The 25,055-nt window shown below is 46.0% G+C and overlaps 1 protein-coding gene across 1 annotated transcript in view; it reads left to right on the plus strand.

Moving 5' to 3' along the window:
- Positions 1-22,628, plus strand: part of LOC136364615 (cytosolic carboxypeptidase 6-like) — a 118,119-nt gene extending 95,491 nt beyond the window's left edge. The window contains exons 4-5 of the mRNA XM_066324564.1: positions 11,083-11,179; positions 22,505-22,628. Coding sequence (XP_066180661.1) covers positions 11,083-11,179; positions 22,505-22,628 — 221 coding nt within the window. The remainder of the gene's footprint in view (positions 1-11,082; positions 11,180-22,504) is intronic.
- Positions 22,629-25,055: the final 2,427 nt, after the last annotated feature.

Here is a 25,055-nt window from a genome sequence, read left to right on the forward strand (position 1 = left end):
ATTCAGCACTCCACCTTCCCTAATAAATTATAGATCCCTCAAAGGGGAGCTTTGCCACGAGATGGGCAATTGCCTCGCTCGGGGGGGGGAAGCCCGTTCTGTGAGGTATTGAGCATCTCTGACATCTGGTCTTGGCAGGATTGGATCCCTCCTGCCCTTCCCCTCCGCCCGTCTCTTCCACCCCTTTTGGGAAGCATTAACCTTTTCACTGTGATGTATGTGAAAGGGCGACAGTCAGCAGTGGCAGCTCCTAATGGATTCTGTTTGTCTGGTTGTTTGTTTGTCTGAACTGCCTGCAATGCTGTCCAGACCTCTTGGAAAAGCAAGCCCGGAGTGCAACCAATGTTTTAATTAGCAGCAAAAGGCAGAGAGGCTTTTAAAGAAGAACAGTGTTCAGAATTCAAGAAGTTAAGAGCGCATGAATGTGGGACAGGGGACTTGGGATTCCATCCAGCTGAAGACAATGGTGCCCTTAAAGAGAAGCTGAATTTTCAATCTCTGAGCAGAGTAGTGAATGGTGAGCTGCTTAGAGTGGTCTTTTGGGGCTTGTGGGCTACAGAGAGGTGATTTTGTGCCCCTGACTCTTCTTCCTGGAAATGCAAAAGGAGCAGAGGCTTGTCATAATTGCCTTACTAAAGACTGAGAAAAAACTTGGTGGAGAGTGCTCTTATACAGCAAGATCTGAGCCTAAGGAACTGAGATAGAGGGCAACCCTTTGCTGACCCCTCCATCTCCGAAAAAGTTCAACTTTCCTTTCCCCTGGCCTCATAGCTGCTTTTCCTAATTCTGTCTTAAGATGGAGATGGCATTGCCCCTCCAGGAGATATTTTTCTAGTGCTTCACCAGTCTTATCACTAAAAGTTTCCCCTAAATCTAATCTTAATCTGCTTTATTTTAAATTGAGGCCATTGCTTCTTGTCCCATCACCAGCAGATGCTGAAAAGTTTATCTTGTTCTACAGTAGGCCTTTACTTATTTTCACATTCTCTATCACTAGTCCATGGCCCAAAGTCCAGAAACCTTTTCAGCTTTTCTTCCTTGGACTTTCTGTACTGAACAGCCTTTTTTTTTTTAAGCCCTTGAAGTATCCAGACAATGAAGTTGAAATTAAACCAACTTCAGGAGCTTTGTAGCCCTACAACAGGCAAACACTGCTTCCCACAAGAGCCTGAGATGCAGCTGGAAGCTCATCCAAGCAGCTTTGCAGTGACCAGAGGTGCTGCTCATTGAAGAGACAGCCCCAGCCCTCTGCATCAGGGCCACAGGTGCCAAACATCCTTTGGCATCCATGGGTGAATATTTCCCAGTGAATCCACATGAACACCAGAGCCAGCAGTGGCTCTGAGAGGGAGGAACTCTCTCAAGGTCTCACAGAAGTTGGTGCTGGCTGTGTCACCTCAGCTGGGGATCAGTGACACTCCTCCAGGATGATTATTGGAACTTGTGAACAGAGGCAAACAGTGCTCCTGGAATGATTTCTTGTTAGTAATATGGAGATAAAGATAGGCAACACAAGCAGAGAGGGAGACTATGCCAATAACAAAATAGTATAGGTTTAATAGGAGAAGAGTCACATAAAATATTTTAACCAGAGGCTGCTGATCAAATTACAGTCACAAGCATGTTGCTATGAAGCCCCTTTTCACCAAGGATGTCAGTGGCTGTAAAGCTGGCCCACCAGTCTGTGCTCAATTCCCTCACAAAAAGTTCCTCTGAGAGGGCCATTTTAAAATTCAAGGGCCACTCCTACACTGACTGTACAGTAAGACACTGCCAGCAGTTCCAGGAAAGCTGGTTGTTGTGACAATGACAAGAAATGGTGGATCTGAAGTTTGGCAATGGCTTATTCCCATCAAAGCAACATGGGGAAGAGACAGGCACTGGAGAAGGAGAGAGCTGCAGACCTTTCCAGCATCTTTCTGTGCACACAGCCCTGCTGCTGCCAGTAGCCCTTCCCCAGGAGACATGATGCAGGAAAACAACCCAGCTTGAGTGAGAAACTGTTTTAGAGAGGGGTTTGTGACAGCAGTCAGAGTGTTATTTGTGGTAGAGACTATATATAACTATATTTGTGTGTGTGTAGATTAAATATATATATATATATATATATATGCATAGTGCCTTATCACTGCATTCCAGCTTGAATGTAAAACACAAAGGAAAAATCAAAGGGTTTAGAAAAAGCTAAATTTATCTAGGAATGGGAATTATATTAGCAAAGAGGCAATTAATTTAGGAGTAGGTGAGAATATAGTAATATTTTACTTCTTCCCTACAAAGACAAAAATACCATTAGTTTCTCTACCTACCAGTAATAGCTCTAATCCTCTTTTTGCCTTCCAGCACCACCTCTCTGGAGTCACCATCTGTGGTGAGGTGTGTCCAACTGATGTGGGAGAGCTCTGGCCCAGCTCATGTGTGTCCCTGCTTTGGGGAGGAAGCCCTCCTAGTGCAGACAACCTAAGTGTGGGACGGGCCCTTCGGTCTGAGGGAACAGTGAAGGCAGAAATGAGGTCTTGGCATGCATGGCCTGATAGCCCTTCCTCCCAGCATTACTTCATTTAGCTCTGGTTGTCCTCTCACCCTCCAGTGCCCCTCACTCCAAAGCAAAGCACCCAAGGAGCCCCTCAGCACTGACCCATCCCTTGCTCTCCACCAGCCCAGCCCTGCCTGGTCCTTGCAGAGGAGACAGGAGCCCTGGCTCTGCTTTGGCCAGGCACAGTTCCCATTGCAAAGCCAACCCCTGGATCTTCTCTGCGCTCTGGCTGCCCTGGAAACACTCCACTCCCAGCAGAGCTCTGGGCTGCCTGCAGCCTGCCCAACAGTGCCTTATTCTGAATCAATACTTGTAGATACTGGAGATAACTCAGGGAGAGAAATACATTAATGTAGACAAGGAAACAAAGATAATTATATTTTTCTCCTCCCTCTACCTTTTTTTTTACAATTTTTTCTTCCCTTCCCCCACAGAATAAAACTTTTGTTTCTACTCTCCCCATCCTCATCTCTATGATCTGCACTTAGCAGAACTCCAGACTCTTGAATTATTTCATGGTTTTCAATAAAGCATTAAATCTTTTTAAAAAACTGCTTGTTTTAATTGAAAAAAATTCAGTCAATCAATTCACCCCTTCTCTACCCTCTTGCCTTCCTCCCCTCCCCCAAGCAGACCCATTTGCAGTAAATAATCTGTAGCCAGACTTTCTGCTCTAAAGAAATAAATAATTCTGAATTCGCTGAATCCCACCTGATCTCCCAGCTTTAAATCACTGCACTTTGTACTGAGCTCAGCTGAAATGCTGAACACACTGAAGCATGACTATTACTTGGAGACTGCAAGTGTTTTTAAAGGCACAGGCTCTGAGCCATGGACCTTTTACCTCACAGGACAGACTGAAAAAGGAGCTAATCCAATTCCTGAGGATAAGTGGTCCCTCCCCTGCATTTGGCCCGCTACAAATGCAGATGGTGCCTTGTCTTGACTTAACAAAGACTGACTGAAAGCAGGATAAATCCAGTGTGTCTCTGAGCAAGTTCTTAAGAGGAATCTTGACTTGGACCACCTAACAGCCACTGGACTGAGTCCTTTTTCAGCTGAGTGACCTCAGGTAGGTTTCAGGAGGTCATCTACATCTGCTCAGACACTGGAGAGCAGACGCCCATGCTCTCAAGTGCAAATAATTCCACTTGGACACAGCAGAGCCTGTGGTATCCCAGCCAGGGAAGGAAGGTCCCCTAAAATCCCAGTGAATTTTGCAATCACTGTCAGCATTCTTCAATTCTCTTTATCTTTACTAAAAAACTTTAAACCCAGCTACACCCAGGCTTCTGTCACTAGGGAATACTCATGTTTCTTAGTTCCTTGTGTTTCTTAGTCAATCTCATTTCTTAATTTCTTCTTTTTAGGATTGCTCTTGTCAAAGCTATTGACTATGCCCTGTCTGACAATGGAAGCTGCATCTGAAGAGGGAAAATGCAGCACACAACAGATTACTGATGCCTGTTTGTGATTTATACAACTCATGAGCTTCCAGCAATTTAGAGATGAGAAATGGTTTATCCACACTTTGGTGTGTCGAAACAGTCTTTCTACCATTTATCTTGAAACTGATTTTGTTTGGGTGGTAGTAAATGTTATGCCCAAAGCCGTGGGTGGAATGTCTAATGGGAACTTCCAGACCTGGAAGAACAGGGATCATCATGTTTCTGAGCTGAGACATGAGGGAATAAGAGGATCCCCAAAGAGTTCATCTTATGATTTTTCCAGTGTATTTTGGGGGGTTTAATTACAATTGGAAAGTATTGTTCTGTTCTTGCACTTCCAGCCAAGCTGAAAACAACTGTTAAGGCTTTGTTTTTCATGCTGGTTTTCCCCCATGCGTTTGAGAACATTCATCAGCAATAGAAGAAGGTTGTGAATGCTGGATTTTCACTTGGAAATTTCTTTCCCTTGCCCTCATCCCTTCTCAGTACATCAGAGAGAATCAGCTCTGTAATTTTCATTGGCTGTGTAAAGAGCTGAGGTCAGCTAATCCACAAGGGCTCCTTCCCAGAGCTGGCAAGTAACCAGAATTAAACAATACCAAAGATCAGAAACTTTAAAATTGCAAAAGATACTCACCCTGTATTTTCCTGCTACTCTTTTTAAAGATCCATCAGACATTAATGTGAGACCAGTAAATTCAGGCCCGAATTAATTTTGAGACAGTTTGATAGAAACTGTTACAATCAGGTTTTAGATGCATAATTTTACCAATATACCAATTTACAAAGCAATGCTGATGCAATATTTTAACGAATTAAAATGTACTGATTCTGAAATTCAGGGCTTTTTTTCTTTCTCAGCTGTGTGCTTGTCTCTGACCTCTGTCCCTCAGAAAACCTCATCAGGAGTTAGCAATGCCAAGATACTAAATAAACCATTATCTTTGGTCATTTTATAGCTTAGGCCAGATTACCTTTTACAGGAGGGCCCATTTCCATCTCCCACTAGTGTAAGATGACCAAAAAGTCGCTTGCATGGAGCAGTGTGAAGATGGCCTGAGGATGATGGAGTTGAGTCAGGTGCTCCCTTCTCATGGCCACACATGTGTCAGCCACTCTGCAGCTCAGTGCCACGGGCAGGTTTCCATCAGCAGCAGAATGTGTCCTCCACAGGTGCCCAGCCTCACAAGCTGCAGAGTTGGGGCACACTGGTGCTCCCTCACATTCTGCTCCCCTCCAGCCTCTGCAGCCCCTCAATGCAGCACCACAGCAGGGCCAGGAGCCCTTGGCTCTGTCCAGCCACTGGCTCCTGTGCAGCACCTCCACCCTGTCTGTTCCCCATGTTCAGGTGCTGGGTGGGCTCTGCCTGTTTCAGTTCAGCCCATGAGGACAAAAGCGATGGCTGGTATTGAAATGAGTTCCTGGGAAACACAGCATGGTCCTTGAGCACAGTCCCTCCGGCAGAGATAAAACAGTGCTCTCCAAGATACCTGCTCTCCAATCTCCTCTTTCAGAGTAGGAGAGAAAATTACAGGCCTCTGATTACTCAGGGAGAAGAGCACACAACTCCCATCTTTGTAATTTCTTCCACCACAATCAAGCATTTCAGGAAAAGGGCCTGAAAGCCTGAAATAGTCGGTCAGGGATTTTTCCGCCTGGCTCCGTCCCTGATGGCACACAGGAGGAATAAAAATGAAGGCTCGTCATTGCTTTTACCTTTTGCTTCCAAAAGCGTCTGTCCCATCTGGGATCAGGAGCTGGGGCTCTTGGGAACAAAAATGCTCTCCTTGGGGAAAGTCCCTTCGCTATTTCCAGGTTGGCAGTTCAGGGCATTTATAGATTTTAAGGTTGGATGGTCTGGCTGCGTTTCTCGAGTTTGACCTGCTGAGTACCATGAGAGGGTGTCCCCAGTAGTTCCCACACTGAGCCTGGTTCTTACACTGGAGCTATGGAAAGCCCAATCTCCTCCCCATATTTCCATTTTAGAAGCTTCCTCCTTTGATAAAGATTTTGAAATATGTACCCAGATGTGCTAGGCATTGGGAACATTTTTTCCCTGGAGTGAGTCCCAGGGAAGGATGCATCCATCAGCACCCAGAATTGCATCATGTTAAATGCTGGTGAAAAGCCTCAGGATAGCCTCTCTCCCACCCCTCCTTCACAACCAAGTCTCTGTTTTGCCCCAGTCACACTTTGCTTGGAGTGGGGCCCCCTTGAGATGAGATTGGAGCAACATCTGTTTAATAGGGAGCAGTGTTAGCACTGTGAAAAAAAATAAGTAAGTAACTGGTGAAAACAGCTCTGCTAAAATCGAGGACTAGCTCTGATCAGGCTTGGCATGATATAACATGGTGGTTTAAAGCCCTGTAATGCCATTTTCCATTAGAGCTCTTGTTCAATTGATGGAAGCTGTTATAAACAGATGAGAAAACCTCATCCATATTTCTCCTGAGATTGTATGAAGCTGACAGTATGCTTGCTGACCACAGTCATCTGGGACTCTCCCAAACAAAATAACCCTCTTTTCATAAATAATAGGATCATTGTTGTGGTGGACTGAGATTTGCTGTAAAATTCAGTTCTATCAAACAAAGAGCTTCTTCTGGTTTTTAATCTGAGCTATTAAAAAGATTCACATTTCTCTTTGTTCTCATTTTCCTTACCCTCTTTCTCCCTTTCAATTTTTTTTTTCTTCCTCTCTGTCTTTAGGACAACTTAAAGCTGTTTGTCTGAAACAAAAGGCTTGTCTGGGTCTGGTCAGTAGTGCCTCTGGACTGAATGGTCACATTTCAAATCCTACTTAGGACTAAACTTGAATGAATTCCATAAGCTAATAACCCAGTGCAGTGTTTCAAATTGATGGAGGTGCCGTCCTCTAGATGAGACATAAAACCAGAGATCCAATCTGCTTGGCAGAGACCCCACAGGACTTATCAAAGATGAGTGGGGGCTGCTAACTGTTTTGCCCTTGTCAAATCCTTACCACCATCACAGTTTCTCTTCCTGTTCCAAAGCAATGACACTGGACCTTATGAAAATGAGATGGTGAATTTGAAGGAGCCATCCTTTTTTTCTAATTATTTAAAGCAGTTCACAGTGCCTGGCAGAAGGAGGAAAGAGAGATTATCCACTCACTTGAAAGTGGAATGACCCTGAATTTCAAAAAGCAAAACAAAAGCGAGCAAATGGTGCCACCATGCTCTGCAGCAGTGACATTATTAAAGGATCAGCGAGCTATTAAAGCAGCAACATTTAGTACCTCCCCTAATGACTTGTACTGCTAACTGGTTTCCAAATTGAGATTTTTATTGCCTCCATGCATAGACAGAACAATGCTCTGTCTGCGCTTCCAGAGGCTCGAGCTTAAGCAGACTGGTCACAACAGGCTCAATGAATCGTGTCAGCTGAAAACTAGTAATGGCTTGTGAGAGTCCCCACTCCCCTGTCCTTTCTTACCAGGGCTGGAAGCTTTGGGCTGTGGGGCATGGCAGGGATCATAAATGTGTGGGATTTTGCAGAGAGCCCAACACAATTCTTGAACCTCCTAACATCTGTGAAATTTGGCAGAGTTGTGCATAAACAGACTGTCCTGAAATCTCCCCAGATCTGCTGATACCACTCACAGACTGAATGCTGTGAGAAGGGTGTTTGCAGGAGGAACACTGATTTCCACTTCCAGGTAGAAATATGGAGCATGGAGGAGGAAGAGAAATGAGAGGGAGCTGCAGATGCTAGTGAAGGTGAAGCCACACCCAGCTGTTTTCATCATGACTCTCCCAAATACATTTTGACTGTCTGGTATGAGCTGAACTCCCATGATGGGAATAGCTGGGAAATGGCCTTCTGTCAAGTGCAGTTGAGGCTAGGAAGGGAGCTCCTGTGGGCACACAGCACGTGTGATTGCAGAAAGGAAGCTGGTTAAAAACCAACCAACCGACCAAGCCACCCAGCAGAAGTGGGTTTGGGTAGCAGTAGCTGTTATTTACGTGCTCAGGATACACAGTAAGCCAAAGTGGAGTTTGAGCCTTCCATGCACCAGAGATAAATGCAAATGTTATTGCTTTAATTTGTTTTCCTCTACTGGTTCTGCACACACGTGCTGCTGGCGTTTGCTGAGGGAGTCACACCAGCTCCTGCCCAGGCTGGACAGTCACAAGGAGAGACCAGTGCTGCTGCTCCTGGTTTTATGTATCAGGTGCCTGATTTCCATGACAGAAACCACTCATCCTTTGCGGAAGTGACAGGCAGAGCAGAGGGGGCAGGATGGCTGGAGAGACTAGTATTAGAACATGCACATTTTTCATCCCATGCTGGTTTGAGTCTCTTTTTATCATTGCTGATGGCAAGTTATTCCCATTTTGTGACTTTTCGGTGGATGCATGTGGCACTGCAATTCCAGTTTCTTCATGCTCTCTATCTGTGTGTCCATGCTCTGCAAAATGCCCTAACCCTTCTTGGCAATCTTAGCAAACAGTTCTCTGTGTGAGTTGCAAAATATGTTCAGAACTGTAGGAAAATGGGGTGAAGTGGCCTGAGAGGCCCTTTTGTGTTTCCTTACCCAAGCATCAGTTACACCTAAACAATTCATGTCTGCTGTGGGTTTAACCTGTTTTGAAGACCTCTGGTCTGGAGATTTCCCAACGTGCTAAGGCACGTTATTACAATGGTTAGCTGGTCTAAGCTCCAGAATGCTGTTCCTAAGACCTGAGCTCAATAGGGGAACTGGATTCCTACAGGTCGAGGCTAAGGCAGAGTTGTAAGGCAGGAGCTCCTGGAGCCACTTCCTCGGATGCACCCACTGCCATCCAAGGGCTTCCTCCCCCTGGACAGCAGGTCAGGTGCTTCCCACCGTGCAAACAAAAGAGACAGGGAAAAGGGCAGCAGGGCCACTTCTGGCAGAGCAGCTTTCTGGGACTGCCACTGACAAAGTGTCCTAGAGACTTTACTGAGTCCAATTACCATTTTATGTCTTTAAAGTGACGAGTAAATGAAAGAAACTACAAGATCAAGCTGTGTTAGTCTCCTCAATCCCTTAAGTGTCTGACAGCCCTCTCCCCTTCTTCCTGGCTTCCTCAGACTACTCTGAACCCTTAACCTTTGCCACTGCTTTGAGTCCACATCCGCAGCAACCAAACTACCCCCAGCCATCCCCAAATTCCAGAAACAATCACAAAACACTATCAGAGCAACACTGCCCTCCCTCGAATTGTTAAACTTTAGGCTGTCTCCAACTTTCTGAGCCTCCCTGCATGCAGGGCTACTCCTGGCCAGCAGTGCTGCTAGGCTGACAGGAGAGCTCACTGGGCACTGCCACAGCCAGGGAACAGCCTGAACAGTGCTGATCCACACAGCCCCTGTTGACCCACACAGCTGCTTCTCTCTGTCCATGCGGACAACAAACAGGAGCACCAGCTACTCTGGCTCTGCCCTACTGCTGGCCAGGAGAACAGAGGTGCCCACAGCACATGTGGAATTAGGATCACAGTGAGCATGTCAGGATAGATTCCCCAGGAGGGGCAGACCCATGGAACCATCCCCAGGCACAGAGGTGGGAGCTGGAAAAGTAGGACGAGACTGTTGGGGGGGAAAGCAGTGTCAGGAGTCATCCTCAGCCACTAGACCTGACTGCAGCACTAGCAGAGCTGGTGGCTGGATTTTTGCAGAAGTAAAGACTGTCAAGTTGGTCTGACCTCCCTTACAAATAAATAAATAAACGATGAAGAGATCTCACAGCGATGCGTGAACCTGATGTCTCATGCTCACTTGTTTTGATGTGTCTAATGTAAGTGGGCGGGTAATAAAAGCTTCATTTAGAAGCCAGTGTTTTCAACAGCACTGCTGGAAGCCCCTGGGATGCTGCACTTCTGGAATTTTCCTCTAATGGAAACATCAGCAGATAATTATTGATAAAGCAGAACATGCATACATGCACACAGAACAACCCAGCAATGGTTTATCTTCCTGCACTCTTCAGACTCCCCACGTTCTGTACCCACCTCAGCTGCTGCAGCAGCCCTGCTGAAATGCTCCTCCAGGGCAGTGTCCTGGAGCACCATGTGGTTATTGCAGCCTGCGGAGGCATCAGTTCAAAATAGGCAAAGAAAGGAGCCTTCAGCACCCCCAGCAGAGCTGTGGATAATGGAGACCACTGGATATCTCCCTGCTGGACATCACCCTGTAGATGATAAGAAGATGCTGTACTGTAACAGGCAAACTTAATGCTGACTTTTCACATGAGCAGCAGATTCACCCCATGGACATGTTGTCTGGGATATTGCTTTTCAATGCAATCCACAGGTTATTCAGCTTCCTTTGTAAGCAGCTGAGTCTTCAGGAATGTCTGGTTCCTGTGCCCCTGAGGTCTCCATGGCAGCTTTGATGTGCAGCACCTGCCTAATGGTGGGGTTAGGGGTCGGCTGAAGGAGAAATTGTGGCTAGTGAGAAGACACACCAGAGTTACTGCTGAACTCTGCTTACCTTAGCTGAATGTTAAGGTAACCTACTGTCCTTCCAGGTTGGTGCTAAAATCACCATTTCAGGTCCTGAATACGACACAGGGAGAGAACAGTGAATTATCCCACGGCACTCTGGGGATCAGAGCTAAAGGTGTGGAGGGCTACAGCATTAATCCCAACCTTCAGTACACTGGTCCATGGCAGGTTCACACCATGGTATAGCTGACCTTGTATCCTGGATACAGAAATATTGCCTGTATCCAAGCATTTTAAGGTAATTATTTTCCCTGAATGTGGAAATCGGAGGGCCCGTTTTGTCTAGTGTATTATTTCATGAGAATAACAGGGATCTGCAGCCAGGCGTGGGGGAAAGGGAGATTGTTTCCTCCTGTCTGTGTTTTTATGCAGCATCTGCCTGTGAAAACAAGCACCAAACAAGATGACCCTCACCTTATCTGCCTGTGTAAGTAATTTTTGCCTGAAGCTTGAGCTCTGTGGGACTGTTGATGTAAAATTTGCTCTTGCATTAAATAGCAGTAACTTACCTTTAGACTCTGCTTTATTATTATTATTATTATTGTTGTTGTTATTATTATTATTTTTAATGATTTTTTAGAAACGCTCCTTAATTAAAAACTCACAGATATGAAGCTTGGAAGAAATGTGGCCAGGACATTCTTGGATTACTACAGGCTGAACTCTTTGGTGGAGGGACCACTAGCACCTACTCCTAAAACTCGGTAGGTCAGAAAGCAGTTTCTCTTGCTTTAGATGGGCTGCTTTTTTAATACCTTTCATGACTAAACTTCAGTGCTACAGCATTATGGCTTTATAATAAGTGCTAGTCCAACTGTGCTTATTTTATTGAAATTCCATTTGGAAATAAAGCATTTATGATCAGGAAAGATACCTGGTTTATGTCTGAAAAAATATTCAGAGAATTTTGGAGATATTGATATCTCTCCTCAGTTCTGTCTGCTGTACACCAATCTCACACCAGTATCTTTAATGGACTTACCCTTCATTTATCTCCTGAGAGCAAATCAGACCCACTTTTATTTTGCAAAGTTTTAATTCTGGAAGTGAAAACTTTTACAGCGCTTCAGGGAGTTGCTGGTAAGCCTGTGCTGAGGCAGAGTTCCCCACCTCCCCCCGGAGCTACTGCACTGCTGGCAGCAAAGGCAGGTTCCTTCTGCCAGCCCAGCTGGACACTTTCCCTGAGGATCCCCTCTTGCTCTGAGCCCTTACTCCAGTTTCACAACCAGCTCAGTGCGTGTTAGGCCAAAAGGAAGTGGGGTGTGAAGTCAGGTACTGGTGAGCAAGGCACAGAGGCAGGAAATGCCTGAGCTTGGCTCCCTGCAGCACTGATGGCCCCTCTCTGGTGTTGGCCAACTGCATCCTTTCAGTGTCCCTTAGCTTGTGTGAGGAGCAGGGGAGATACCACTGAACTGTTTATGGAGAACCAGCATTCCTTGAGCTGCAAAAGGTGTGTAACAACATGAAGAGGGGAGCAGAGCAGGAACCAGAGCACCTGTTTCATGGGAAGCATCATATTCAGTATTCGCCTCTGTTCTGAGAAAACAGCAATAATGCCTCCAAACTGAAAAATTTCAGTTAAATGCATTTGGACCAATTGGAATGTTTCATTTGGGTTTCAAGCTTTAACAGCACCACCAAATACAGTTTATATTTTGCAATGGAAAAGGCAATTCCAAATTGGCAAGAGGGGCAGCTGAGCCTTGAGATTCACCCATTCCTTCTACCCACTTTTTTCCTCCCTTAAGAGAGTAGCTGTGGGAATGTTCCTTGTTTGCAAAGGAACACTTTCCTACTGAAGATTTTCTAATGATGTGCAAGATGGATGTTACAAATATCAGCCCAGACCAGAAAGGGAATTGCTGGAGTTCCTTCTGCAGCCTTTAAAAATCCTTTCATTGCAGTCATTCTGGCAGTTCCTTATATATGTGGTCAGAGCCAGGCTGCCTGTGTTAGGCCTGCTTTGAGCCCATCTCCCTTTTTTGTCTGTGATCTTGACACCACAGTTTAGGCTGGCTCAAGGAGGATTGTCAGCACTGCAGTTCTGAATGCTCTTATCTGCAGAGACCTGCAGGGTTAGCAGAGAAAAGCATCCAGCATCTTCCTCTCCTCTGGAAATTGAATGTATCATTTCTCTCAGACTCCCAGGGGCCACAGCCTCCAAGGCTAAAAACCCACAACTATTACTGAACCTAATTACCACCTGACAGCAAAGTGCTTTTCCACAGCATCATTCAGTTACCTCATCAAAAGGAATGTTTGTTTGCTTTCTTCATTTTAAATCAAAGAACCACTGACAGTGGTAACTGAAGCATTTTAATCTCATCAAATATCCATGTCCATCTCTATAGAGACAGCCACGCCAGCAGGGAAAGATACACATCTCTAATCGTGTAGCACAGAGCCAATTTTTCTTGTTCCCCCACCAGAGCCTAATGCGGTGAGGGATCTTTTGTTCGGGGGTGCTACCTCACAGTAAAATCCTAAATGCAGTCAATGTTCAGCCCTAAGCCAACAGATGTTTAAGGAATGGATTTTTAAAGATTCATGTTGTTAATTTCCTGATGGATTTCAAATACCGGCTTTGCCGTGGAAGTAGATAGATGCCTTCTATTTGTATCCTGGGCTTTGTCACCTGACATTTGATCAGAGCTTTCGTATCTATATATACACCTAAAATGTACACCAGTGAAACAAAATTGTTCTTTGAAGCTGCTGTGTTAACTGCAATCCTCTCCAAAAGGAATTCTTGCAAACTGCTGGGAAACAGAAGGGAGATGGCTGTGGCTTTAAATATGTGCTTGGCTAGGCAGTGGCACCAGGAAAGGACTGGAATATGTAAAATGATACTAAATATCTGTGTAATCAGGACTAATTATATGGCATGGTTATTAGTGGAAACAGGACATGTTGTGCCCACAGTTTATGAAAATATATTAAAACATTACTGGATTTCACATAGTCATTGAAAGAAAGCTGCAGAGTTAATAAACGTGTAAGGGACAACTAATTGCCTGCTTTGTCCCAGACTAGGACAGGCAGAACAATTTCTGTTTGAGGGAATTAGTGCAGCCAAAATGTGTTAGAATGACAGGCCTGGAAATAGCAACAACCTGCAACACTTTCAGAGCATGTCTGACCCTAAGGAAGGAAATATTTAGGTTGAAATTACCACATTTTGGAGAAGGAAATTGAGGTACAAAAAGGGAGAGGTGGACCTGAGGGTGAGAAACAGGGCTGGCACCCAATTTCAGGCACCTTTATAAGAGCTTTATCCATGCAGTGAGGCCGTCAGAGAACAGCCATCCTACAGCATAGGCAACGCAGGCAGTTAAGTGGGAATGGAATCAGGATCATCTGGAGTAAGAGGCAACAGCTGATCCAACAGCTCTGGTTAGAGAACAAGACTGAGGCTGGAGATGGGGCACCCTCTGCTACCAAAAATGCAGCTTATTTCAAGGGTCAAGAGAAATAACTGTATCTGTATTCTGTGTGTAATGTGATTATGTGCCTGTAAGTGAATCCACCTGGTTGGCTAGATCCGTGGTTAAATTCCAAATTTAGCCCAAATGCCACCTGTAGATCAACAAATCACAGAATCACAGAATCACAGATTGGTCTGGGTTGGAAGGGACATTAAAGATCATCCAGTTCCATCCCCTAGATGGTGGACTTTTCAATAGACCAGGCTGCTCCAAGCCCCATCCAACTTGGCCTTGAACATTTCCAGGGATGGGGAATTCACAGCATTTCTCTTACAGTGATGGAGCCCAGCACAGCTCACCCAGCTCCTCCCAGAACGCCTCATCCCCTTCCTCCAGCATCCCCCCAGTTCCCCTTGGAGTGAGCCCAGTGACCACAGAGTTTCTCACAGCGTGTAAAGGAAGGTCAGGTTTCAAGCAGTAACCCCAGTGTGTCCTGCAGTCCTCATGGCACGGAGACCCTGTGATCCCTAACAAACACCCAGTTCACAAAGATAATGTCTGCTGTGACCAACATGCTAAGTAATTATTTTCCTGAAGGTGATGTGTCTGAGGCAAGGTAGGAAAGCGTCAATGACTCAGCTGAGGAGGGCCAGAAGGTTAGAATATTTTCCTCTGTGAGCTCATGAATTAAAAGCCTTGCTGAAAGTGCTGGATGCCCTTTGGAGTGACAAGCCAGCAGGCCCATGAATTTCTAGCAGGGCAAGAGAGAGCTCTGTGCTGCCTGCAGAAGCTGCTGGAGAAGAGAGCACTGCCACTTAGCTGTGCTTGAGAGAGGCTCAGAGAGCCCGTCCTGGACACCAGGACAGCTCTCTAAGGGTGGGTTAAGTGGGCATAGAGCAGGAGAGAGCAGTGCAGAAAGGGGCTGTTGGACAGCAGCGAAGGTTCATACTCGTCCTCTCATGTTCCTTTTCTAAGCTGTTAGTGACCAGACAGTTCCACTCTCAGTGCACTCACTGGAAACCATTTGCTGGGGCTCCCTTTGATACTGCCAGAGGCACAGGGAGCTCTTCCTCTTACTGCATCTCTGTCCTGCTCTCACCTCTTTCTACTTGTGCCAGAGGAAAGGTGAAGATTTCTTGGGTTGAAAGTGTGAAATGCCCTCCTCTGAAAGAAGGTTGGTAAAAGGTGAAAAATTTGTAAGAGATTAAGAGACAGCAGAGTACAGCTGTTACAGGGAATGACTAAGGTGGAAAAACAGAACTTTTGGTCAAAAATTCACAAATACTAGTCAGCTTGCACTGCCTGAAGCTCATCCCTTTGCCCTTATCAGTATTTCTCTGTTCTCTCACTCTGGCTGCAACAAAGCCCTGCCCCAGCACCGCATCAGCAGAGGAGATCTTCCCTCTTTAGACCAATGACATTTTTTTCTCTCAGAGCCACCACATTCATGTTAGTCATATTCTGGACACACTGAATTGAATTTCAAATTCTAGATGTCCTAGTGTTTAAACAGCTCTGGCAGAGGTTAGGGAAGATGGGCTTTGAACAGAGACAGTGTGGGTATCCTAAAAATCCCACCTGGGCCTTGCTGGTGGAGCATTTTGCAGCTCATGTCTGCCCCATATTTTCCTGTAGGTAAAACCCAGGTGCTCTGCTCCCAGAAGTGTTGGAAAAGAAATTCCTTCCTATGTGGGAATCTTACAGTTGCTGCACTGATACACATGAGAGAAAAGCCCAGGAGAAGACGAATAATTCTTTGATTTGATGGCGTGTGGCAAATAATGCCTGGGGCCACACGTGGAATGAAGAAAGGACAGAACAAAATATTGACTGGCCCTTCATTAATTGCCGTCTGTCTATCGTGCCCTGAATAAAGCAGCAGCCTTGTTGAAGAAAAAGTAGGCTGTGATGAGGTAATTAAAGACCCCATCAGAAGGCATATCTGCCAGGAGGTTGAATTAAAATTGCTCTGACAGCCTTTATTCTGGCAATTCCTCCTTCTGCTGCTTGACTCCGCAGCTCTAATGATGATGTATGAGAGCACAGCTGTGTCTCCAACAGGCTGGATCTGCCCACGGGACTGTCCCACCAGCCTCGGGGCCGTGGGCACTGTCCCCTGCCCTACACTGGGTGGGGATGGGGAAAGTCTTTCTGTGTGGGCACACTCTGACCAAAGGTAGAGCCTTCTGCCTGGACAACTCATTTTGAGCCCCATCTCAACACTGAACAGCTGTGCCCAGATGTTGTGTGTATGGGCTGACAGGCTCTGATACCATCCCAGGGCTGTGCTGCTCTCTGGCAGGTGCTGAGTGTGGGTCCTTCTGCCCCACTGGGTCTGGAATGTTCTCCCCAGTTCACTTCTACCTGTGTTTCAGAAAAACTCCTCTCTACACTTTCAAACCCAGGATTTTTGAGGTTTCACTTACATCTGGTTGTGCTTTCTTTGACCCAGCCATGACTGATGTGAGAGCTGGGAGTGAAGCCACCTCCCTGCTTTATTCCCAAAAGGCTGTTTCCATCCCCAGCTCACTTGTCTCAAACTTAAATTATTGTCTTGTTGTCTTTTCTCCCACCATTTTCAGTGGCTAAGAGGAGAGCAGAGTATAACAAACTGAAAAAAATGTTCTAGACAAAATGTGAAAGGTTAGCAAAACCTCTTACAGTTTGTAGAGGAGGGAGGAAATGGAATGAGGGCAGCAAAATAGAAGAGTCAAACAGCTTCAATTTGATTTCCAGGTCTGTAAATTTTATTAGTAATGGGAGCACTACTAAGGTTTAAAGGCAATTACATGTTTTACCTAAAAATTAATTTTGGGGGGTTTCCCCCCTACTTTATTAGTAATTATAATCTGACAGCTCATTCCCACACATGTCTGCACATTTTGTGCAACTCTTGATGCTTGTAGCTGTCACTAAGAACACCTTCCTGGTTTTGAACGGTGACATTTCCATGGGTTCATTGAAAAGGATTCATTTACACAGTTTAGAGATGTGCAGTGCTTGGCCAGCTCCCAGAAGAGGCTTCACCAAAATTCCTCATTACAACAATTAGCTTCTCAAACACTTGGGAACGAGGCTGCCAGCTGCAGGGATTTTACCCTGGATTTAAGCACGTGTACAGTAAGCATGTCCAGCTTGGTCTTGCTCTTGGAGACTCCCTGAACAGCGGGAGTGTAAAAATACTTCAGGATGGGGAGCTGGTGTGCCTGATGGGGGGCTTAGCAGGCAAAAATAATCTGCATTACTGTATGAAGCACATTGGGTCCACGTTAACAATCCCTCTCAAAATGAAGAAGTGAAGGTGCTGTCAGCTGTTTTAATTTAATTTACTCCACTTTAATTTACTTTTTGGAAATGAGCTAAATGAATAAATTGAATTATGGCTACTTTAACTCTGAAGGAGCATATCACATAAAAGCTTGCTGTGGTTTCAGTAATCAGCTTTGCATTTAAACCCTAAATGTATTTAGATTAGCTCTCACGGGCATCCTCACATAGGTATGCCTGCAGGTACCCACCTGCTTTCCTTCTCCTTCCCTGGCCTTGTTGCTCTGAGGAAGGCAGGGCTCAAAAGCAGATTTACAGCATTTGTGTTACTTCGTGCATCACTCTGGCCTGGGATTTTCCTGCTCTGAAAGCAGAGACAGGGACCTATGTTGAAGGGTGGGTTGACATGGATAATGTCTGATGTGCACATGTTAATCCCAACATCATGCTGGTAACTTGAATGAGCTCAAGAGACTGCCATTTTCTGCTACATCTCCTCAGGTGAGTGCAATCCATTATTGTCCTGCTGGTCCTTAGGAAATGGGAGGACAGGAGCCAAGACAAAACCCATTCCTGTGCTCTCTGCAGCTGCCAGCTCCAGCGTCAGCAGAGGTCTACAAGGGTAGCTGTGTGTGAGCCACGTGAGTTCCTTGTAATTGTGGCTCCTTCTCCTTCTCTTATGTGATAGTGTGGCTCCAGCTATAAACTAATTATATCTGCCTCTGGGCACTGTCTCCTGGATAAAGCAAATGTGTCTGGCTGCACTGAGCTGAGGAGGAAGGCCAGGAACTGAGGGATGGATGGCAAGCAGCAGAGTCCCTTCTGTGATGGAGGGAGAAACATATGCACACCCTCTAACATCTGCCTTCTCTATAAGCAGTCTGGGCCAGCCCCTGCACTCAGGAGGGCAGAGCCATAGCATATGGACCTGATGAGATTTCAGGTAGTGCTGGGATTCTCCACACACCACTTTAGTGGGGTTTGTATGGCCCAGAAGTCACAGTGTGCTGTAATGGATGGGTGGGCACCTGGCAAACACGACTACCTGCTCATTTACTGGAAATAGGCGCTGGTGAGTGCTTGAAAAAAAAAGAAAATTCAGGCCTGTGGTAATGACTGAGGATTACTGACCTTTGCTCTAACATTTCAAATTTGTTTTTATTGCTTCTAATTGGCCTTGCTTTGGAGCATGCACATTATCTAACTGTCAGGGCACTGGCTGTCATTATCTGCTGGGTCATTTGGTTTGTGTTCTTTACGATTGAAACTTGTCAGGCATTCCCAGAAAATACTGCGGTCCCCTTGCAGTGTCAGACATGGTGCTGCTTAATTGTGCATCCCTGAGAGCAAAGCATTGGGACTGATCAGGCATTGATTGTTTAGCTGTGATGGATGCAATGGAAACGTGTCTCCTCTGTATGGAGGGGAAAGTGTAAAAATTAGATCAGCAGCAGCACGACAGCAGCCAGATTTCTTAGTTTCAGGGATCAGAGGTTACCCATTTTCCAGCCTTGATGACTCATTTTTGATGCCACTCACATGGCTTATATAACTTTATTTTTACCGCCCTTTGCAATTTAAACACTAATTCTCTTCTATTTTGACTTTCCTTAATACACCAGCTGCAAAGTCACTAGCTCAAATCTCCCCACCTCACCTTGCTTCACAAGATGGGAAAAAAGGTCAAGAAATGTGTGTGTGAAAGAGCTCAAAATGCCACAGTGGCACAAATGCGCCTCCACTGGTGGCTCTGTAAACATCAACTCATCCAAAAGATCAGCCCAGTTTGTAAGTCTGCTTCCTTAAAATTAATTTTAAGGCCTTTATGATTTGCTAACAATTAGAAATACAGGTACAGTTATTTTGGACATGAACTTGTACACTGCATTCAGAGCAGGTGTAGTAATAGAGGGCTTGTCTTCCTGTAGACGGGCTGGGAGAGCTACAGGCAGCAATAGCACTGTTCCCAGTTTGGCAGAGTAAAAACGAGCTTTGCTGGGAACACCAGGCTGTTAGACATCAATGTGAATTATGCATCTGCTGTATTTAGATAGAAGCAATTTTCCTGTTGAAATCAGAGGTTGGCATTTTTTTCCCATGGGGTTCTGTAACTCAGAATTGTGTTGAGATCAAGCATGTAGCAGAGGCTTTTTTAGCTGTAAAGGTGAATGTATTCAGATTATTCAAGTGGTGATTTTTTGGATGTACAATTAGTTGAGTGAGAGATGTGGTATAAATTTGGTATTGTAATTGCTATGCCTCTGAGATTTCAATTTGCAAAACAGTTTGCATGGCTGCAAGATTAACTGTTGTCTGTGCGATGAACTTGTAGCAGATCTGTGGTTTGATTGTGCCTGTCAATTGGCTGTATGTCCAAAAAAGCACTTTGTCACAAGCACTTGATGTGAACTGAGTGGTTGATTCTCATGACGCTTCAGTTCAGTGGATGGCTGACAAAGGCCAGCCTAAAAATCTCACCTGTAAGTGCTGTTGGCATGACAGGATTTCCTTCTCCTGTGTTAACCAAATCAGGAAAAAGGAAGTTTAAGATCCATTTTTATCCTCTTTGCATATTTTGCATTATGTTGATTCCTTCACTTGCATAGAGGAGCGTGGGAATGACACCCAACAGCGCTGCTCCAGTGACTGGAGTAGGTGCAGAGAAATGGGGTCTGCATGGAAGGCGAGCCAGGAGCTGAGCCCTGCCTGCCCATCCAGTGCTGGCTGTGCCCTGGGAGTGGGCAGGAAGGCTGTCAGCAGTGACATGGGCAGTGCTGATGCAGCCCCAGGGCAAGGGATGGGCTGGCTGGCTTTCTGATGTTTTTCATGAGTCTGTTTGGTTCACAGCTGCTGCTGTGTTTGGGTCTGCAGTGTTGTCTAGGAACACGTCAATGTAATTATACACACAACCAGAGAAACTGCTTGTTCTCACTTCACTGTGCCTTTCAGGTCTCCCTCCCAGGGTCCTAATTTATTTATTTTTGTCTCAATGTTTATCTCTTCAAAATACCACTATGCCTTAGGTTGGTGATTGAACTGTAGAGAAGCAGTAAATGCTGTGACAGTGGGGAAGAGGGGAGGGCTGGTGGAGGTAAAGCCCCTAAGCCCTGGGCCCCATCAGCAACTACATTATTACAATTTTTTTAATGTATATTAAAACATACTTCAGAAAATATAATGCAAAAATTGCATTTTTGAGGTATGACCTCAAAAATATTTGCAAATAAAAGCAGAGGCACTGAAAACCACACACTTTTGGGTGAGGAAGGCAAGTTTCTCTGTGTCACTACAGAGGGGCCCAATTCCTTGGGGTGAGTCGGGGTGCAGGGATCAAGAAAACTGGGAGGTTTCATCAGCTCTTTTCAATTCTTCCCAAGTCTGCTGCGTGGCCTTTGGCAGCTCACTTCACTTCTGACGTGTGACAGACAGCTCCTCTCCCTCCCAGTGTTTGAGTCTCAGTAGGGTTTGGTACAGCACCAGCCTGCCCAGGGCCAGCAGCTGCTGTGGGGAATACAAATAACAGACCTTAGAGGGAGCAGGCTGAGAGCTCAAAGAGCATATCAGGCACAAGCAGAGGACCTTCTCATTTGTGTCCTGCCACATCAGGGAAAATGCACAAAGTTGGCAAGGCATGGCTGAGGGGGCCAAGAGCTGCCTGAGGGAGCACCCTGAAGAGTCACTGGAGCCCCTCAGCTGGTGTGAGCAACACTGACAGCACAGTTTGATTACCTTCCTTGGGTTGGGAATGGATGGTTGGGTTTTGCTGCTTGTACAAAGGAGAAGCTGAAAGTGTATCTGCAGGGGATGGTGATGGCTGCTCAGAGATGGTGCTGCTCTGGGGTGAGTGTGGAGGAACCCCATTCTCCTCTGGAATTCCATAGGCAGGCTTATAGGGCAGCCAAAGTTGGTTCCTCTGCCTCCTGGTCCCAGTGTTTGTCTCAGAGACAGCTTTTCAGTCCCAGTGAGAACCACCAGTGCTGGCAGAGGCTCTGAAGTGAAGGTCCCTGCTCTGGGGTAGCCCAGTGCTGGTTGAGCCTCCCTGAATGAGGGATGGTGCTGCAGGACCCACACCCTCTGCAATTCAGACTCTCATCAAGTGAAGCCTCTGGACACAATGCCCTGAGTTTGTGACCCTTTTTCCCCAGGCCTGGCTCCGTCCACACAGACAGACCAGGGCTGACACTGTCTGGTCACTTGTACCCATCTTGCTGTGACCAGTGTGTCAGGACCTGGAAGGAAGACAGACAGTGAGAGTGATGGGCTGTGAGATGGAGGATAAGTGAATAGAACAGAAATGTTACAGAATTAACTGATAACAGAGATTTTCTTTTCCTTAAAGTAGCAAAAATTCATCATGCACACTGTAAACATGCACACAGAGGAGTGTTTTGTCTGGGAAACAAGTAACGAGACTTATTCAGTTCCTTATCAGGAACTCAAGTGCTACAAAGCAAGTCTTTCCACCTGATAAGCTGTGAGGAGCTGGGGAGATGGTCCTGTGGTGCTGGGTTGTGAAAAGCTCAGTTCTTACCCTGTGAACTCCCAGGGCATCACTGCAAAAAGTATTTTGTATTTATCACAACCTTGCTCCTTTGGAGGCCAGTTATAAAACTCCCACAGCTCTGCTGGGGCTGTAGCCTGAAAGAGGGGCTCTAGAAACTCCCAACTATACTGGCAGCTGAAATCTGGCATGAGTGCTAGATAACTGGACTTAGATAATTGGAGTTATGGGCACAGTGAAATAGCAGTATCACATCTCTGTGGGTTCTTTCAAGGCATTGGTCTGGATGCCTGAAGTGCTGGCATCGTGTGCCAGGTGCTGGATGTTCCCTGGCCACACAGAGTCTGTCCCCAAAGATTGACCCAGCTATAAACACCCCAGCAGTAGGGACAATCCAGCTGCGAGATGTGTGAACCCAGACACCCTTTGAATGGTACATGCCCCAGAAGGAAATAGTCACAGTGAGAGGAGGGCTGTTCATGAGCAGATATGAAGGGAAATATTTCAGGTGTAAAGGAACCTCGGTAGGAGGAAACTATGGGAAGTGCTTCACCCAAAGAGAAGTAATGAGACCCTCCTCTTGGAGAGCTCAGAGCTAGCACAAAGCCCTTGAAGCCTCTTGGAAGGACTAACCCTGCTCTGGCCAGAGGGATGGGACCAGCTGGTCTTTAACCACCTTTAATTTGTCTCGAGCTGCCAAAGCTTTCCTTACAGATGCCCTTCACTGTGAGACTTCACACATGGCTTCTCCTCAGAGCGCACCCCGCGCACGCTTACCTGCTGCTGGAACACTGCAGTGTCTGACAACACCTGTCCTCTCTCTCTTCCTTTGGCAGGAAGGACAACGTGCCAAGCTACAAATGCACTGCCCAGAGGGGCCCAGGGAACAGCCACGCTGGAGCCAAACCTGAGAAGAGGAGCCAGGCACATCTGAAGGACCCATCTCTGTCCATGCACTGAGGGAGAGGAGAGGAGAGGAGAGGAGAGGAGAGGAGAGGAGAGGAGAGGAGAGGAGAGGAGAGGAGAGGAGAGGAGAGGAGAGGAGAGGAGAGGAGAGGAGAGGAGAGGAGAGGAGAGGAGAGGAGAGGAGAGGAGAGGAGAGGAGAGGAGAGGAGAGGAGAGGAGAGGAGAGGAGAGGAGAGGAGAGGAGAGGAGAGGAGAGGAGAGGAGAGGAGAGGAGAGGAGAGGAGAGGAGAGGAGAGGAGAGGAGAGGAGAGGAGAGGAGAGGAGAGGAGAGGAGAGGAGAGGAGAGGAGAGGAGAGCTGTAGGACAAGGCAGAGAAACACGTCGCAGTCAGGAATTGATGATATTTCTCTTTTTTTTTCCCTAGACAAGTATTTCTAAGATAACAAATAGTCCAAGGAGCAAAGAGGGAGAGGGAAATTAGCTAGAAATTTTACTATTGATTCTTTTTTATTTATAGATGGTGAATCAATTTCAGGGCTCTTTTTTTTTTTTTTCTTTTCCTATTTGTGGGGGGAAAAAAAAAAGAGCGAACTGATAGATTTGCAGAAATCATTTGCGGTGGCTGAAAAGCTATTTGTTAAAATGAGAATGACTCTCCTTCCTCCCCTAGTCCCCTTCTCTCTCCTTAAAGGGGTAATCCATACAATGAGCTAATGAGGGAGTCCTGGCTCCTTTACTGCACCATGTGATGTCTCCCCTTTTAGTGTCAGGCTCAGAAGCCCTTAGCCTACTGCATGTGCTAGCCCTGTTAGCTTGCATTAAGAGAGCCTGATAAATAGCTTCTGGGAGCCAGGCAGGTGCTCCTCAGTGTGCAGTTTATCATCCACTGCATGGCTGCTTTTTTTGCTCTTCTATCAGATCTTTCCAGGAGAGGGGTCATATGAGAAATGGGATTGTCGAGCTGCAAGCATGAAACTTGCTGGAAGATCTGTCCAACAGGCAGGGACAGTGGTCTTCCATCAAAAACTGTTTGGGGTCTAGAAAAACTAGACTTGCCAACAGATGTATGACTGAGGCAGTGTGAGTGAGGAGTACTGCTGAAAGAGGTGAACAGTGTTATGTAAGAAACCCCAAGTAAAACCTCAGCACCTCCCCATCACATGGACAGCATGTGAAATCTCTCCTCAAAGCCACTGTCACTAGGCAGTCTTGTCTCCTGCAGTGTGTGACTCTCTGAAACATCTGACCTTGATCCTCAAACTGGAGACAAAAAGAGGGTGACCCAGAGTGAAGTCCGAATGTCTCCCAGGGGATGGAAAGGGAGAATGCACTTAGGAGTGCTTCTTCTCAATCCATCAGAAGCCTCAGGAAGCAGCTTCTCTTCAGTCTTCTGCCGGGAGCTGGGCTGGAATGGGGGCTTGAGGGAGAGAAGGGGCCAAGACCCAATAGGAAAGAGAGGGAAAGGATGATTGAGCCTGAGGGTGAAAAACGATGAGTCAAACATAATTGAATGAGCTCCTCTTGGGTGTGGGGTGAACCTGAAGAAGTACTAACCCCAGACACTGTTCTCTAGTAAAAGAAATGTGTTGGTTATCCCTCGCCTCTTTGCCAGGACAGGAATGCCATGATCTAGGAACAGAGTCAGGCTGAGCTGGGTCCCACATCCCAGTGGACTCCTGGGAGCCACTGGCACATGGTTTCCATCCAGTTTGTATTATTGCAGCCGGAAAGAGTGAGCAGGTACGAGTGAGAACAACAGCTTGGCTCTGCATGCCTCTGAAGAAAGACAAACTACTAAGGTTCTGCCAAAACTTGAGCTGAATGCATCCGTGCATTAGCCATCCAATAGCTGGGCCTTCCTTAGTTGCTCTCTGACATGGGGAACTCACTTGAAAGCAAAAATGATGTATCTCACTAGAAGGAAAATGATTTAAAAGACCAAGCAAACCTGCTACCATCAGTATTCCAAGGTGAGAGGGTTAAACTGTGTACACTTTTTGGGAGAATAAAATGCCTTCATATGATGAATTCCAAGGCATCCAAAAGGTACAGTGCTGGCTCTCTGTCTCCAAAAGCAGAGTAATGAATAGCAGTTACAGTGTGATAATTAAAATGACCTCTTGGAGATATGGATTAGAAGGTATGCAGAGGGGGGATAAGTTCTCCTTTGCATTAATCTAGTGCTAATTTATGACTATCATTGGGTTTTATCGGGTTTCAGGGGAAGACTTTCAAAGTTGGTTTACTGGAGTTAAAATGTCCTTTCCCATGTTCATTGCAAAAACACTTGCAGAATTCGTCATCATTTATTTTTGGATGTTTCTATATATACATATACATATATAATGAGAGAGTTTCAATATTTGCTTAGCCGCTAGAAAGCCTACTCTAGAAATATGAATAAAGAGATAAAAGCACCAGTGGAATGAGTGTGTTGTTTCATTTCTATTTCTTCCTCCTCACAGGCTCCCAGATCTCTTC

The sequence above is a fragment of the Sylvia atricapilla genome, chromosome 9 (assembly GCF_009819655.1).
Source record: "Sylvia atricapilla isolate bSylAtr1 chromosome 9, bSylAtr1.pri, whole genome shotgun sequence".
NCBI lineage: Eukaryota > Metazoa > Chordata > Aves > Passeriformes > Sylviidae > Sylvia > Sylvia atricapilla.